Genomic DNA, 14,894 nt, shown 5'->3' with positions numbered 1-14,894 from the left:
GCCACACTGTGATACATTTCAAATTCGCTAGAGGCAGAAAACTATGATGTGATTTGTCTACCACTTATGGGGCAAAGTACAAATCAAAGAAAATGTAGGAAGAACTAGTCTTGGTTCCTCGGATGACAAAATAATTTCATTATTAGTTCCCCATATTGCATCTTTACCATACATGATTCCTTAAGGTATAAATAATTTAACTTTAATTTTTTAAATTCGGTCCCTCATCTTTATGAAATTTGCACTTCAAGCACTCCTCCAGCATCCAACATGCCTTTCAACAGTCTAATGTTAGAAATAAAAGACATCAAATATGTAAAAAAAAAAAACTAAGAATTGAAGATCTAAATGAGAAGTATGCAATTCTTAGGGAAGAAAATATTATCTAAAGTGAAACATACTAGGCTATATAGTAAGACTAGCGCAGCAAACATGGGACTAAAAACTGCAATTTTTACTCGTACTCTATCCATCAATATACTCTTTACCCTTTGTGCTTAGAATAAAGCTTGAGAGTCCATACATGATTTTTATATATTTCAACTCGTTTATTAAATTAAAGCTTTAACTTTCATTTTGTTTCATATTAGTAATTATCGAGTGCCTTAATTAACTCAATTGTAAATATTTGAATGTAGATATTAAGAGAAAGTTGAAAACATATTTGCTTTTAGAGAAAATGAGGAACTTACTTTGCTACATTAGCCCAGTGAACTCAAAAAAGATTTTACAACATATGACCATCATTTTTTGGTGTATAAAATGTACAAACGAATATTTCTAGTTTAAAGTCTTCGTTTAAATAGAATTAATATTCTTATGGAAGAAATAGCAAGAGAAGTTAGACATTCACATTAGATAGAAGTGTATAATGTGAACAAGCATATTGATTATAACATATTTGTGTTTGGAAATTGTGCCTTAAATTTAAGTGTATTTCATGCATTTTTCCTAAGCTTCATTAATACATTCATTCCCTTTTAGATTCATTCTTAGATTCATGTATCTCTTGGAATTTACTAGTTCTTTCATATAACTTCTAAATTCTTGTACTTGTAACAATGATGGTACGTGTATCTATATTCTTGTGCCTTCACACAACTCACTTGGGCACTCTCCTTCCCACAGTATAGGAGTAGCGTAAGATAAATCTTGATGCTTAACCTGAAAAAAAAAATGGAAAAATCGTTCAAAACGTCTCTCACATTTTGCAAAATAACTTTTTTCGTCCCTCGCTTTTAAAAATGTAATTTTACGTCGCTTACAAATTCACATTGGTCAAATTTGGTCCCTAATTAGGTTTCCGACTAGTTTTTGGTCGGAATTCACCACGTGCCTTGCACGTGATCATATTTTAAGGGCAAATTTGTCAAATCAAATTTTATATAATTCGATTCATAATCCCTTACATTTCATAAAATAAATTTTTTTGTCCCTTACATTTCACAAAATGAATTTTTTCATCCTTCACATTTTTCAAAATGAGTTTTTTCATCTTTTATTGATCATGTGTGTGAATAATTTTTTTTAAATCCATGTATATATTTGTTTGATTTCACCTGAACAGTACGAATAGCATGTAAAATCAAATAGAAATAGATTATACACTATTCGTATTGCTCAAGTGAAATCAAATAGATATATATACTTGGGTTTAAAAAATTGTTAGTTTTTCACTTATATTCATTTTCTTTTACTCAAAATTTGAAAATAAAGAAGACATTTAATCCTAAATATTATCGAGTGTTTATATTGAATTAAATTTGGATAGAAAAAGTAAACAAAAGAAAAGTATGACAAAAAGAAATAAGTGATTGGTACTTTTAAATTTTAACACAATCACAAGGCAAGTAATTCAACTGTTAGTCTTAAAAGTGTCGAGTAGAAATTTCAGATTTAAACTGAAATTTGTTAGCACAATTATAGAATTCGAATTAGGACCCATTAATTAGATGACCTTATTATACAACTCAATAAATAAATTATTACCAAAAGAGAAATGTCACAAATATTGAATAGGTTCAAATGGTAAAATCATATAAATATATACATGGGTTTCATACAAAATTGTTAGTTTTAAACCCATATATATATATATATATATATATCTATTGAATAGCATGTGTATAACTACGATTAGCATGTTTAGATGAAATCCAATAGAGATAAATTACATGTTATTCATACTGTTCAGGTAAAATCAAATAGGCATATACGTGGGTATATAGAAAAAAAGCTATTCGTATACATGATCAATGAGGGATGAAAAAATTCATTTTGAAAAATATGAGGGATGAAAAAATTCATTTTTTCAAATGTGAGGAACGAAACAACTCATTTTGTAAAATGTTAGGGACGAAAAAATTTATTTTGTGAAATGTGAGGGACTATGAATCAAATTATGTAAAAATTTGATTTGACAATTTTGCCCTTAAAAATGATCACATGCAAGTCACGTGGTGGATTCCGGCCAAAAACTAGTCGGAAAGCTAGGTAGGGACCAAATTTGATCAATGTGAATTTGTAAGGGACGTAAAATTACACTTTTAAAAGTGAGGGACGAAAAGGTCATCTTGTAAAATGTGAGGGACGTTTTGAAAGATTTTTCCAAAAAAAATATATTAAAACAAGAAAGAGCCTTGAAGGTGTCCTAAGGCATTTACAATGGATTGCACTCTTTAGAGTTAAAGAGTGCAATTCATATGCTATATCATCACTTTATTATCCCCTCTTTCATTATATTATCACTCACTGTAAATTACACTCTACATAGTATAATAGCATGTACCTATAATCAAATCAAGTATTTATCTTAATAGTTCTCAACACATATCTCATAAATAAATAAATCTATTTTTTGAAAAGTAATTTCATTTATTTTTGGAAAACAAATTTATTAACTTTTGTTGAAATTTTTTCATTCTAAAATTTTTTTATTTTCTGAAAAAATAATATTATTAATTTTTGAAAACTAAAAGTATATATTTTTATGTATTTCAAAAATAATACATTGTTATTTTCTAAAAATAATTAGATAATTATTAAACAAATACCCAACACTTTAAAAAATTAGATAAGAGGTTAAAGAAAACAAATGATGCAGTAGAAGAAATGATGGAGTGGGAGAGTAAGAAATTGAGAAAATGTTAACAATATTTATAGACCAAATTTTGAGAATTGAAAGTGAAAAAAAAATACTGCTGCACACTCGTGAAATTGAAACAATGCTACCATTATTTTACCATTGCAAACATGTTGAAAATTGGATTCAAGGGACCACTGAAAAAGTTTTGAATAACTGGATAAAATGAAACTGTTGCAAAGCTTTGAATAATTGGACTAATTAGACCCACTCTTTCGGCTTTTTTGCTTCAATTATGCATGTAGTGATGGTTATGCATGTATAGGCATTATATTCTTACTATGGGACAGTTTATAATGCATGGGTGTAATAAAGGGTAATTGTGGATACCCTAAACAATATTTGACCCGAAAGGGCCAAAACAAGGGTTCAATAAACTAAATTGTACGGCTTTCGAACACCATATATTAAGTCTTTCGAACACCAAATAAAAAGTCCATAACTTCCCCAGTTGAAAGTTGTGGTGTGTTGTGGACTTTTTCTCACTTCAGCCCACCTCTAACCGATCCTGTGTGGCCCAATAATTTTCAGCAACCTAGGTGAAGAATATTAATGGTTTTTTTTATAATCATTCCAAGTCATGTACTTTCATAGTTAGGAGTTTATTCTCGTTGCCCACTATGTTGATTGTAGCACTTCAAAGTTGATTATAAGTAGGGATAATTTCATAAACGTCCTCTAAGGTTTTAGACAATTTCACTGAGCTCCCTTGAGGTATTAAAAATTGTACTTACCGCCCTTGATTTGATACATTTGGTAATCAAACCTTAGAACTACTCAAAAAATTTAAATGAACATCCTAAAATGTCCTTGGTTTATATAGTTTTTATATTGCTTTCCAAAACAATTGTAAAATCTATAGCATCAAATATTAAAAAAAAAGCACCAAATTTTCAATACCTATATTTATTATTTAATAAACAATTATTACAATAGTTTTATCACTATGACAGGCTACTGTACATAGTGCTTTACTAGGGATACATATTCCTTGAAGGTTGGAGAAGAAAGTATTATCATAATTGTTTTAGAGTTTGTAGATTTTTGAAATGTTAGAGGTATCAATAATTTAGTAGTAGTTTTGGACAGTTTCTTTTTAAATCACTGTTGTTTTTGGTGCAAAGAAAAAAAGGATCAACAAAAAATTAGATCAGATTCAAATTTGTCAAAAAAAGGTCACTAATTCAACATTTGGTAATGATAATGACTAGAAGCAATATTTATAGTTTATAGTTCTGTGGTTTTACTGGTAAAATATGAAAAAAAAAAAGAGGAATAAGAAGAGAAAAGAAAAAGAAAAAATAATTATAAATATCATTCTTTCTATATGCATACCCAACAAAGGGAGTTTTATTAAAATGGTAAGACTAATATTGTCATTTTAAATGGGCAACGAAGGCTTTCTTTCGTCCGTCCACGAGGCTCTAAAAAGAGAGAAAGGGGCGGCTATCTAGCGGGAGTCGTTTCGGTTGTATGCCACGAGGTCCCTATGGACAAGGGGACAAGTGAATCATCGCTTTTGGGCGCAGGCAGCCCTCTACCATCTATCCCATTGCATTCCATCGTCTCGTATTGTACTGTACCGTATCAGACCAGATAGATCTATTGAGTGAGAGAAAGGTAATGTAACTAATTATATATTCTTTTTATATTGATAGGGATCCGCATTCATTCCTAGATTCCCGTCACTACGGATTGATTGTCCACTTTAGCCAAAAAAGTTTACAATGATAGTTCAGTAACCTGTCACTTCCACATTCGTCTTTGGTGCACTGTTTCTCAAGAATTTAACATGAAAAATGTGTTACTTCAAATTTTGTGCTCTGATGGCAAACATTCTAGGAAGGATGAGCTTCAAAATCTGGATGAAGATGACTTGGTTCAAAAGCTCTGCAAAAAGCTATTGAAGAATCGGTATCTTGTTGTTTTTGATGATGTCTGGGACATTAAGGTATGGAATGAGCTGAGAACTGCATTCCCCAATGACAAGAATGGAAGTAGAATCATCTTTACGAGTCGATCTTCTAATGTAGCTTCACAGGTTCATTATGGTGGAGAACCTCACTATCTTCACCCACTCAGTGAGAAAGAAAGTTCCGAATTGCTGCTGAAGAAGGTGTTTGGAGAAGAAGAAGAATGTCCTCAAGCATTGCATGGATTGGGAATGGAGATTGCTGAAAAGTGCTGGGGATTGCCACTTGCACTTGTTGTTGTAGCTGGAGTCCTAGCAACTAAAGAGCATGATATTTTGGTTTGGGAAAAGTTTGCTGAAAGTTTAACTTCAACCATGGTGTCTGGTACAGACCAGTGCAAGAAGTCGTTGGAGCTCAGTTATGAGCATTTACCATACCACTTGAAGGCATGCTTGCTGTATTTTGCTGCATTTCGAGAAGATGAAAAAATTGGTGCCAAGAAGTTGATGTGTCTATGGATTGCAGAAGGATTTGTGGAAATAATTGAAGGAAAGAGATCAGAGGATACTGCAGAAGAATATCTGATGGATCTAATTGGTCGAAACTTAGTTATGGTAAGTAAAAGCAGATCCATTGGTGGAGTCAAAACTTGTTACATTCACGATTTGATATTTGAGTTCTGTAAGGGCGAGGCGAAAGAAAAGAAATTTCTTCAGGTCCTGCGAGGTTATGATGAGCTTTCTACCTTTAATGAGCATCCCAACCTACCTCGGTTGTCCATTTGCTCCAGTGGAGAAGATTTTATAAAGTCAAGGCTATTTTGTCCGCATTTAGCCAGTCTGCTATTCTTTGATGCTACTGCTTTTTTGCATAAGTTTAAGTTGCTTAACATCTCCTTCCTTTTTTGCATCTACAAACGTCTTAACGTTCTGAATTTAGAGGGCATTAACCTAAGGCTGAACGAGCTTCCAGCTGAAGTGGAATCACTTCTTCGTTTGAGGTACTTAGCCCTTGAAGCAGAGCGCATGCGATTCATTCCACCATCTATAGCCAAGCTCTCACATTTGGAAACCTTCTGTCTAAATTCTCACCAGATAGTTTCATTGCCAGATAGCATCTGGAACATGAAGAAGTTGAGGCATGTACATGCAAAGATGGGCGTTGTTATTCGTGTATCTTCCAACGACAAAGGTGTTGAAAACCTCTCCACTTTACCCAATTTAGGCACACTCTCTTGTTTGCGTCTTTATAAAGAGGGAGAGAACTTATTGAGAAGGATTCCCAACGTTCGCCGACTTAATATTTCCGATGAACGGACTGGAAATGGAGTGTTGAACATGAGTCGACTAGACTGCCTAGAGTCACTCACCTTAGGTTCACGGGAACATGTTGAGCTTTCCTTTCCCATGAATATGAAGAAGTTGAGTCTTTACAATGTGGGTCTTCCCTGTAGAAAAATGTCATTGGTTGAACAACTACCCTATCTTGAAGTCCTCGAATTAAGAAAGCAGTCAATGGTCGGCCATATGTGGGAGCTGATGGAAAAAGGATTCCCTAAACTCAGGGTCTTGACGTTGGAAGAAGTAGAGGTGGAGGAGTGGACAGAGGCAGACCCTGACAGTGGTTATGGTTACTTCCCGCGTCTTCAGCAATTAAATCTTCAAAGAATTTCTAAATTGGAAAAGACGCCTGCTTGTTTAGGGAGTATATCTAATCTAAAAACAATTCAGGTGGCGCATTGCGGAAGTAGAGTCAAATCTTTAGTACGGGAAATTGAAGAAGAACAGAAAGATAATTATGGAAATGATGTGAATCTGAAGATCATCATCATAGATTGAAGGGCATCAGCTGGTGCAATATCTGGTAATTTCCTTTTTTGTCATTACCGTTAATCGGCTTGTAGATATTTTTAATTTATATTTACCATTTGTCATTACCGTTAATCGGCCTGTAATGCATGCGCGAGCACATTGAAATTGATGAACAAACAACTAATTATTGCTACGGTGGTTTTTCCTCTTGTGATTGTAATTGGTGGTCTGGCTTTCTTTGGTGCTTTTGTGGAAGATTGAGGTAAAAGTTGGAAAGGATCGATGGCTCTTTTCTTGTCAAGATATGGTGGAAACAATCAATGAGATTATTCAGATATTTTGCTGTTGGCCTATTTTGTGTAATTTCGTTTTGCTGAATTTAATGATGGTTTTGTGCTATTTCTTTTCAAACATGCCTTGACAGCAAATCATGTCTCAATTAGTCTTTTATAGGTTAGGGATATTAACTGTCAGTTAATAATCTTTTCAAGTCATGCCCCACTTTCATCACACATGCTGGCTCACTTTCATCACACATCATGGTCATTTTAAATTTGACTAATTCTAACTCTTATTAATAAATGAAAATACATGTCATACATCTAGATGAATACTGCGGAAAATGGAGAGAGAATCAATTAGAGATGAACCAAGTCCCACGTTCGCTTGGTTTCCAATTTTGGCGCTTTTGTATTCCGTGGATCTTTACAATACAAAATATGATTACTTTTGGTCCGTGAAGGTATTACTATTATTTAAAGTGAAATTGCTCTGGCAAGAATATAATCGTTTTGACAATATAGCTAACCATTTTCTATATTTTGCTACCAAGACGTACTATCGATAAGGTTTTGTTAAACAAATGATTTATATGTTTTGTTGGAGGAGAAAATTGATAGCAATAAGAAATTTAAATAGTTAAATTTCTATTCTTTTTAATTAATTTTAAAAATTATCTTAGTACGTATTCCTAAAACAAATGCCCACTATGTGCAACGCTTATGCTCCTATGCTAATTTCATCAAAATAGATCTTATAAATTTTAGTTATAAACTTAACAATTTTCATTTGAAGTTTAAAAACACCATGTAAGATAATTTTTATAGGCTTTTCAACGGTGTTTTGTTATATATGCGACCAAAGGTATATTCATGACATCCTTCTTCAACATTTTTACTCTAACCTAGTCTTTTTTTTTTCGGAGACAATAATTATTGTATAATCTATTCTATCCTAGTCTTTTTACTCTAACCTTGTGTTTGGATTGTAAATTATTTGAAATAATTTTGTGAAAAAGTATTATAGCATTTTTTTTGATGTGATGTATGTGAGATAAAAAAGTGATTGGAAAATATGTTGATGATGCAAGCAAATCAATGTGTGTAAATAAGGTGTAAATAAAGTGAAATAGAAGACAATCCAGTGACTTTTACGTTTTTCGCAAATACATTTTTCAATTACTTTTTTGATGCATACATTAAATTGCTATAATACATTTTTCAAGAAAAAACTCCAAAAAAATAGAAATCCGAACATAACTATTTTGTATATTACAATTCTTTCAAGAGCATTTGATACACTAAAATTCTCATTATATAACAAGCCACATTGTGATACATTTCAAATTCTCTAGAGGCAGAAAACTATGATGTGATTTGTCTACCACATATGGGGCAAAGTACAAATCAAAGAAAATGTAGGAAGAACAAGTCTTGGTTCCTCGTATGACAAAATAATTTCATTATTAGTTCCCGATATTGCATCTTTACCATACATGATTCTTTAAGATATAAATAATTTAACTTTAGTCCTTTACCTTTTAAATTTTTAAATTCGGTCTCTTATCTTTATGAAATTTGCACTTCAAGTCCACTCCTCCAGCATCCAACATGCCTTTCAAGAGTATAATGTTAGAAATAAGAGGGATCAAATATGTCAAGAAAAATTAAGAATTGAAGATCTAAATGAGAAGTATGCAATTCTTAAGGAAGAAAATATTATCTAAAGTGAAACATACTAGGCTATAGTAAGACTAGCCAAGCATGCATAGGACTAAAACTGCAATTTTTACTCGTACTCTATCCATTAATATGTTCTTTACCCTTTGCGCTTAGAATAAAGCTTGATAGTTGATACATGATTTGTATATATCTCAACTCGTTTATTGAAGTAAAGCTTTAACTTTCATTTTGTTTCATACTAGTAATTATCGAGTATCTTAATAAACTCAATTGTAGATATTTGAATGTAGATATTAAGAGAAAGCTGAAAACATATTTGCTTTTAGAGAAAATGAGGAACTTACTTTGCTACATTAGCCCAATGAACTCAAAAAAGATTTTACAACATATGACTATCATTTTTTGATGTATAAAATGTACAAACGAATATTTCTTGTTTAAAGTCTTCGTTTAAATAGAATTAATATTCTTATGGAAGAAATAGCAAGAGAAGTTAGACATTCAAATTAGATAGAAGTGTATAATGTGAACAAGCATATTGATTATAACATATTTGTGATGGAAATGTTGCCTTAAATTTAAGTGTTCTTCATGCATTTTTCCTAAGCTTAATCAATACATTCATTCCCTTTTAGATTCATTCTTATATTCATGTACCTCTTGGATTCATTCCCTTTTAGATTCATTCTTAGATTCATGTACCTCTTGGATTTTACTAGTTCTTTCATATAACTTCTAAATTCATGTACTTTGTAATAATGATGGTACATGCATCTCTATTCTTGTGTTCCTATAAATAGAGGATTTGGATTTTCAATTTAGAAGTAAATTCTATTTTTATTCTTCCTTCTTACATGTATTTTTATTCTTTTGGTCTTACATTTTGGAACTGAGTAATCCATTACAAGGTCAAAACCTTGATTTGTGAATACACGCGATCGATGCTAGTCGTTGTTCGTTGTTCTATCTTGGAAAGTGACCGCCTAGTGACCCATATTGCACCATGGACATATTCCTGTGGGAGTAAGATCACTTTTACGGGCAATAGGGTATCCTACATTTTGACTTTCCTTCTAGTCGTCAATTACTCTATTTCTTTGAATTCTTTTTCCTAAATCAGAGTCCTTGCATTCTAACAATTTGGTCCTATAAATTCTAAACAAATGCACTTAAGCCTCGAATTATTAAATTCCATTAGTATGCCCCCATAAAATTTTTTGATGGACCATAAATTTCATGCATGGACACCATGTGATAAACCAATTATTGGTAATCTACAAAAGGAATCTTATGAAATCCCACATTTTACATAGTGATTTTGCAGAGTGCCCTATATATAGGACCACAAGGTCAATACTATAAACAAAGCCAAATAGATGTGAACAAAAGATCATGGAATAAGTGACCACGTTAAGGAACATATAGCCAATTATCCAATTACGCAAAGATCCTCATTGATTGCCAAATCAATATTTGCCACCAAGTAGCATTCTTGGTGGAGGGTCACCTGCTTTTGATGGAGAAATCAACTCACAAGTAAACCAAACCCCACCATCATATCCACCACCTAAATTTACTCCTACTAGAAGTTATTAGTGTGAATTAATTAATACTTTTTTTTCCTAATTTCTTTTTTATTGAAAAAAAAAATTAAACATGGTTAACTCCTATTTGTCCTTTCCATTACATTCATGGATCATATGATATGAGATTATTGACTTGTACAATGCCTTGTTTGTTTTTAAACCAACAACTCCATAGTTGTGGGTTGAACCAATACTTAAACTTGTGGACCATAATTGAAATGTTTGTCCTTTTTTTTTCTGAAATTCATTGATCATATGATATGATGATTTGTCTGTTTTTTTATCGACAGTTTTATAGTTTTGAGTTGATTTAACGCTCAAACTTGAGATGATTGACTTTTGTGGATTGATTTAACATTTAAATTTGGAAGCCATATAACATGAGATAATCAAACCAGTAACATTATGGTACTGAATTGAACTTGTGCACATGGCAAGAGGACTTGTCTCATTAAAAGCCACATCCTGTTATTCATAAAACATATTCTTGATCTCAAGTAAAAGGAAGAATTCTTTAATAACAATGATGGCAATGGGAAACTTTTTAAATCATGACCTATTATTACAAGTAAAAGAGCTGCTTTAGAAATAGGAAACAATCCCAAATGAAAAATCCACCTACATAAGCTACTGCTTTATCTACACCTTCATTTCAAGGTTTCTAGAACCTTTTCCTCACAAGACTAAAAATATCTTTCTTTTCAGTTTCCATGATTGCTGTGTACTGGTGGAGACAAAGACAGACATTGACAGATAATGACTGTAACCTTTTATTTCTTCTCAATTTTTGTTATAGTTTGTAATATACTTTCTGATGCATTTGAAGATTTGCCCCACTTATTTTGACCTCCAGTGCCTTGCCATTTCAAAGCCATTCTTGGCATAATGATAATCCTCTTCAGTTTGATCAATTTCAGCCTGTGTATTCATGACAAAGGGACCGTATTGAACTACTGGTTCATTCAGTGGCTGCCCTGCTATTAGAACAAATCTCAGTGGCCTGGAAGACCTGTTCCATACACTGAGGCCTTCTCCAGGACCCAAAAGCAAAGCATGGTGAGCAGCAACAGGTGATGAATTCGGTATTCCAAACACCCCTTCTCCATCAATTGTGTACACAAAAGCATTCCAGGATTCTGGGATGCTTTGATGATAGTGAGCTCTTGGTTTCAGAGTGAAATCCAAGTACATTGTTGGGGTTCGCGTATAAACCGGAGAATGGACTCCCATTGATTCTCCTGCTAGTACTTTAACCTCAACTCCATCTTCCTCTGCCCTTGGAATGTCCTCATCCAGCAATTCTTGATACCTTGGCTCAATCCTGCAATGAGTACGGAGGGCGATTTTATTAGAGGAAAGTAGCAATAAGTCAATATTTACGGACTAATGATGTACTACTGTTGACAGTGCATTAGGCACCAGTACCATCCTTACTAAAAAAGATTCTGAAATCATTAGGCACTTATCTGAACCTTAGTGGATCAAATAGAAGGGCTTATTGATCAACACCAATTCGCAGAAAGTAGCCTTCTAGAACACCGTGTATAAACATGACTTTCTAAAATTAATGGAGTAATGTCACAATCCACAAATAGCCTGCTAAATGCTAAAATTCGATGTCTTAATCAGAAAGGTAATCTACATATATTCTGTGCAGTACATGTGTCTGGAATCAGGTCAAAATGGACTAGAAAACGGACATGCCTGGTAACTTACATTTTGTCCTTGGAAGCAAGATTGATCCAAAGCTGCAGGCCTGTCTGTGTTCCTCCTGCTGCAGGCATTTCCGAATGAATTATGCCTCTTCCTGCAGTCATCCACTGCACAAAACCCCACATAGGAATTGCTTACTACTGAATTTTTTCATTAGTTCTTGAATTAGCAGTACAATAATTCAGTGACAAAGTTGTAAGAAAGGTATGAAAATTTACCTGCACATCACCGGTGCGGATTGTGCCCTTGTGACCAGCAAAATCTTGGTGTGTAAAAGCTCCCTAAAGAAAACAAGGCCAAATTTCCGGTCATACCTAAATTCTGGTAATCTAGGACAGAATTTCAGGTACAAAAAGTCGGTCTCTTTACCTGCAACATGTATGTAACAGTCTCAAAACCTGCACAATATCAGGGAGCAGAAAGTAAGATAACTGATCAAATCCAACGTATGGAAAACAGAATCAGGTAATTTGATTGAAACAGAGTTGAATGTATGTGTCATGAACCTCTGTGCGGGTGATCCGGGAATCCAGCAGGGGGTGAAACTGCAAGAACACATTGAATCAACAATCAAAGACCAAATTAAGCAACATTTTGCTTTTGGGCAAAAATTAAGCAGCACTGAAACTGATAAAACAGTGTGAAACACATCATACATCAAAATATAAAGAATGCGTTACCAAATTCAGCACAAATTCAAGAATTCTGTAAAAGTTCTATCCAAAGAATCATGAAGAAAACCATATGCAGAGTTTTATTTCAGAAACACCATAATCAAGAACACTAGGATTTTAGTAAATTGTACCTGCAAATTCATCCAACATGAGGAAAGGATCAATATACTTCAGTTCAGACCTGTCCATCCATTCAACCAAACAAAATTCAGAGATAATCAGAACCCATGTCACCAAATGTTCCAAAAACGCTCAAAATCAAATGAATTTCAGAAAACAAGAATGCAAGAATTTACGAAACCACGTTCCCGGATGCAATGCCTACGGATTACTACAACATAATTTCATTAAACAAACCAAAAAAACCCACAAAAAAAAGAAGAAATTACCTGCCAATGCTCCTTCTAACAACAGCACCATCTCCTTCACTCTGTGGCTTAGCCAAGACTTTCTTGACAACAAGTCTTGGACTATCAAAACCAGAGCTTTGATCTGACGACGTAGACATGGTTATTCCTCTGATAAAACTGTAAACTCCTTTGTTGTTTCTTGTATTTGCAATTCTTGTTGGATGCAAATTCACTAGAAATTGTCTAGACAAAGCTCTCATGTAATATTTGCTTGTGCTTGATTTTCCAACTCTTGCTCTTCTTGTCTATATATATATATATATGGACACGCCGAACAAGAAAAGATGGCCGTGGTGTTCCCGTATAATTTTAGTGTGTGAGTGTGTGTATTTTATAACGACTTTGGGGATGCGGGAAGCCAGGAAGGCTGGGGTTGGTTGGGAATCTAAAGGGGGCGTGGGGAAAATTGGAAATGGGGTCCACTTCTTCCTCTTTGGACCAATGATTTGATGACATCATACTCATGTCACCATGATGGTGGACTACTAGCCTGAGCCGTTGGCCCAAAAAAAAAAAAAAAAAAAAGAAGATTTACTCAAAGTAAAAACATAATTTAAAATATGAAAATATGGGTCTATTTCTGACCCCCGAAGGAAGCTTTATTAGGATTTGAATCTATTTCAAAAGTTTTTCCTTTTGGGCAAAAATTTTTTTAACTAAATGATATATTAACTGATTGAATAACATTTACTTGTTGGGGGTGAAGATGTAAAAATCTTTTTTTTTGGGGGTAAAGGTAAAGTATGCTTCTGTAAATGGGGAAGTGGATTAATTTAAAATTTTGGGGTATTTTTACTGACAGCATGGCAAGACTTCATTGAAAAATTAACCAAAGAAAAATAATAATAAACTTTGGCAATCAGCCAAAAAAATTTTGAGGTCAATTTAATAAAGTGTTTGACTTTTGGGGGGAAAAATGAAAAAAGAAAGATGATGAACTAAAAGCCAAAGGGATGGTTGAAATTAGCTACAAGTGGATAACTAATATTTAGCCCATGCATTAGAACTGATTTTTTTAAATTATAATTAGTTATGTATCGATGCAAAACATAAATAATTCATGAACAATGTTTATACATATTATTCACTTTGTATTAGAAAATTATTGTATTTCAAACATAACTACCATATTAGCCTTTACAAACTTTTATACATAAATTTATTAGAATGTGATAATATTCATTAAATAGTATAATACATAAAAAAGTAATAGGTATTCTTTAAGATAGTAATTAAATTTTCTCGTGAAAATAACTATAAACCTTTTTATAATCATTTTTAGTTCAAGACCAAAAGAAAGCAGCAATCTATTTTTATATGAATGATTTATTAATTTGTACCCAATGTTAATAAATTTTTAACAATGTAACAATCAATCTACACTAAGAAAAGTTACCATATATGGATAAAAAGTAAAAATTCAAATTGATTAAATGAGATATATGTTGTTAGAATGGAGAGAAATTATAAGTAAAATTGATTAGAGGAGATTTAGATGCAAAATGGGTAAAATTTAAATATTCATTCTCCAATAATTCTTTTCGATTAAGCACATCACTTGGGGAAAGAGAAAATGATTAATTGAAGTGAGAACTTTCATGAGTCTAGCCTCTAGGTAGGGTTTAAGTTCAGATCTATATCATGACATGAATCAAGCAAAATTAGATCCTATCCAAACCCATGA

The 14,894-nt window shown here is 32.9% G+C and overlaps 2 protein-coding genes across 2 annotated transcripts; one reads left to right on the top strand and one right to left on the bottom strand.

Moving 5' to 3' along the window:
* The first annotated feature begins 4,934 nt into the window (after window positions 1-4,934).
* LOC113766219 (putative late blight resistance protein homolog R1B-8) lies at window positions 4,935-6,893 on the top strand. Its single transcript, XM_027310431.1, has one exon. The coding sequence runs from the start codon at window positions 4,935-4,937 to the stop codon at window positions 6,891-6,893; it is 1,959 nt and encodes a 652-aa protein (XP_027166232.1).
* A 3,963-nt stretch (window positions 6,894-10,856) lies between these two features.
* On the bottom strand, window positions 10,857-13,498 carry LOC113765561 (pirin-like protein). The gene is made up of 7 exons (XM_027309783.1): window positions 13,190-13,498; window positions 12,932-12,981; window positions 12,633-12,671; window positions 12,496-12,524; window positions 12,345-12,407; window positions 12,130-12,233; window positions 10,857-11,734 (listed from the first exon to the last, which is right to left on the bottom strand). Exons 1-7 carry the CDS (start codon window positions 13,408-13,410, stop codon window positions 11,251-11,253), a joined length of 990 nt encoding a protein of 329 aa, XP_027165584.1. The 5' UTR covers window positions 13,411-13,498; the 3' UTR covers window positions 10,857-11,250.
* Window positions 13,499-14,894: the final 1,396 nt, after the last annotated feature.

This window comes from Coffea eugenioides, chromosome 3, assembly GCF_003713205.1.
Source record: "Coffea eugenioides isolate CCC68of chromosome 3, Ceug_1.0, whole genome shotgun sequence".
In the NCBI taxonomy this organism is placed as follows: Eukaryota; Viridiplantae; Streptophyta; class Magnoliopsida; order Gentianales; family Rubiaceae; genus Coffea; species Coffea eugenioides.
This window is presented reverse-complemented; position numbering and strand designations above follow the sequence as displayed.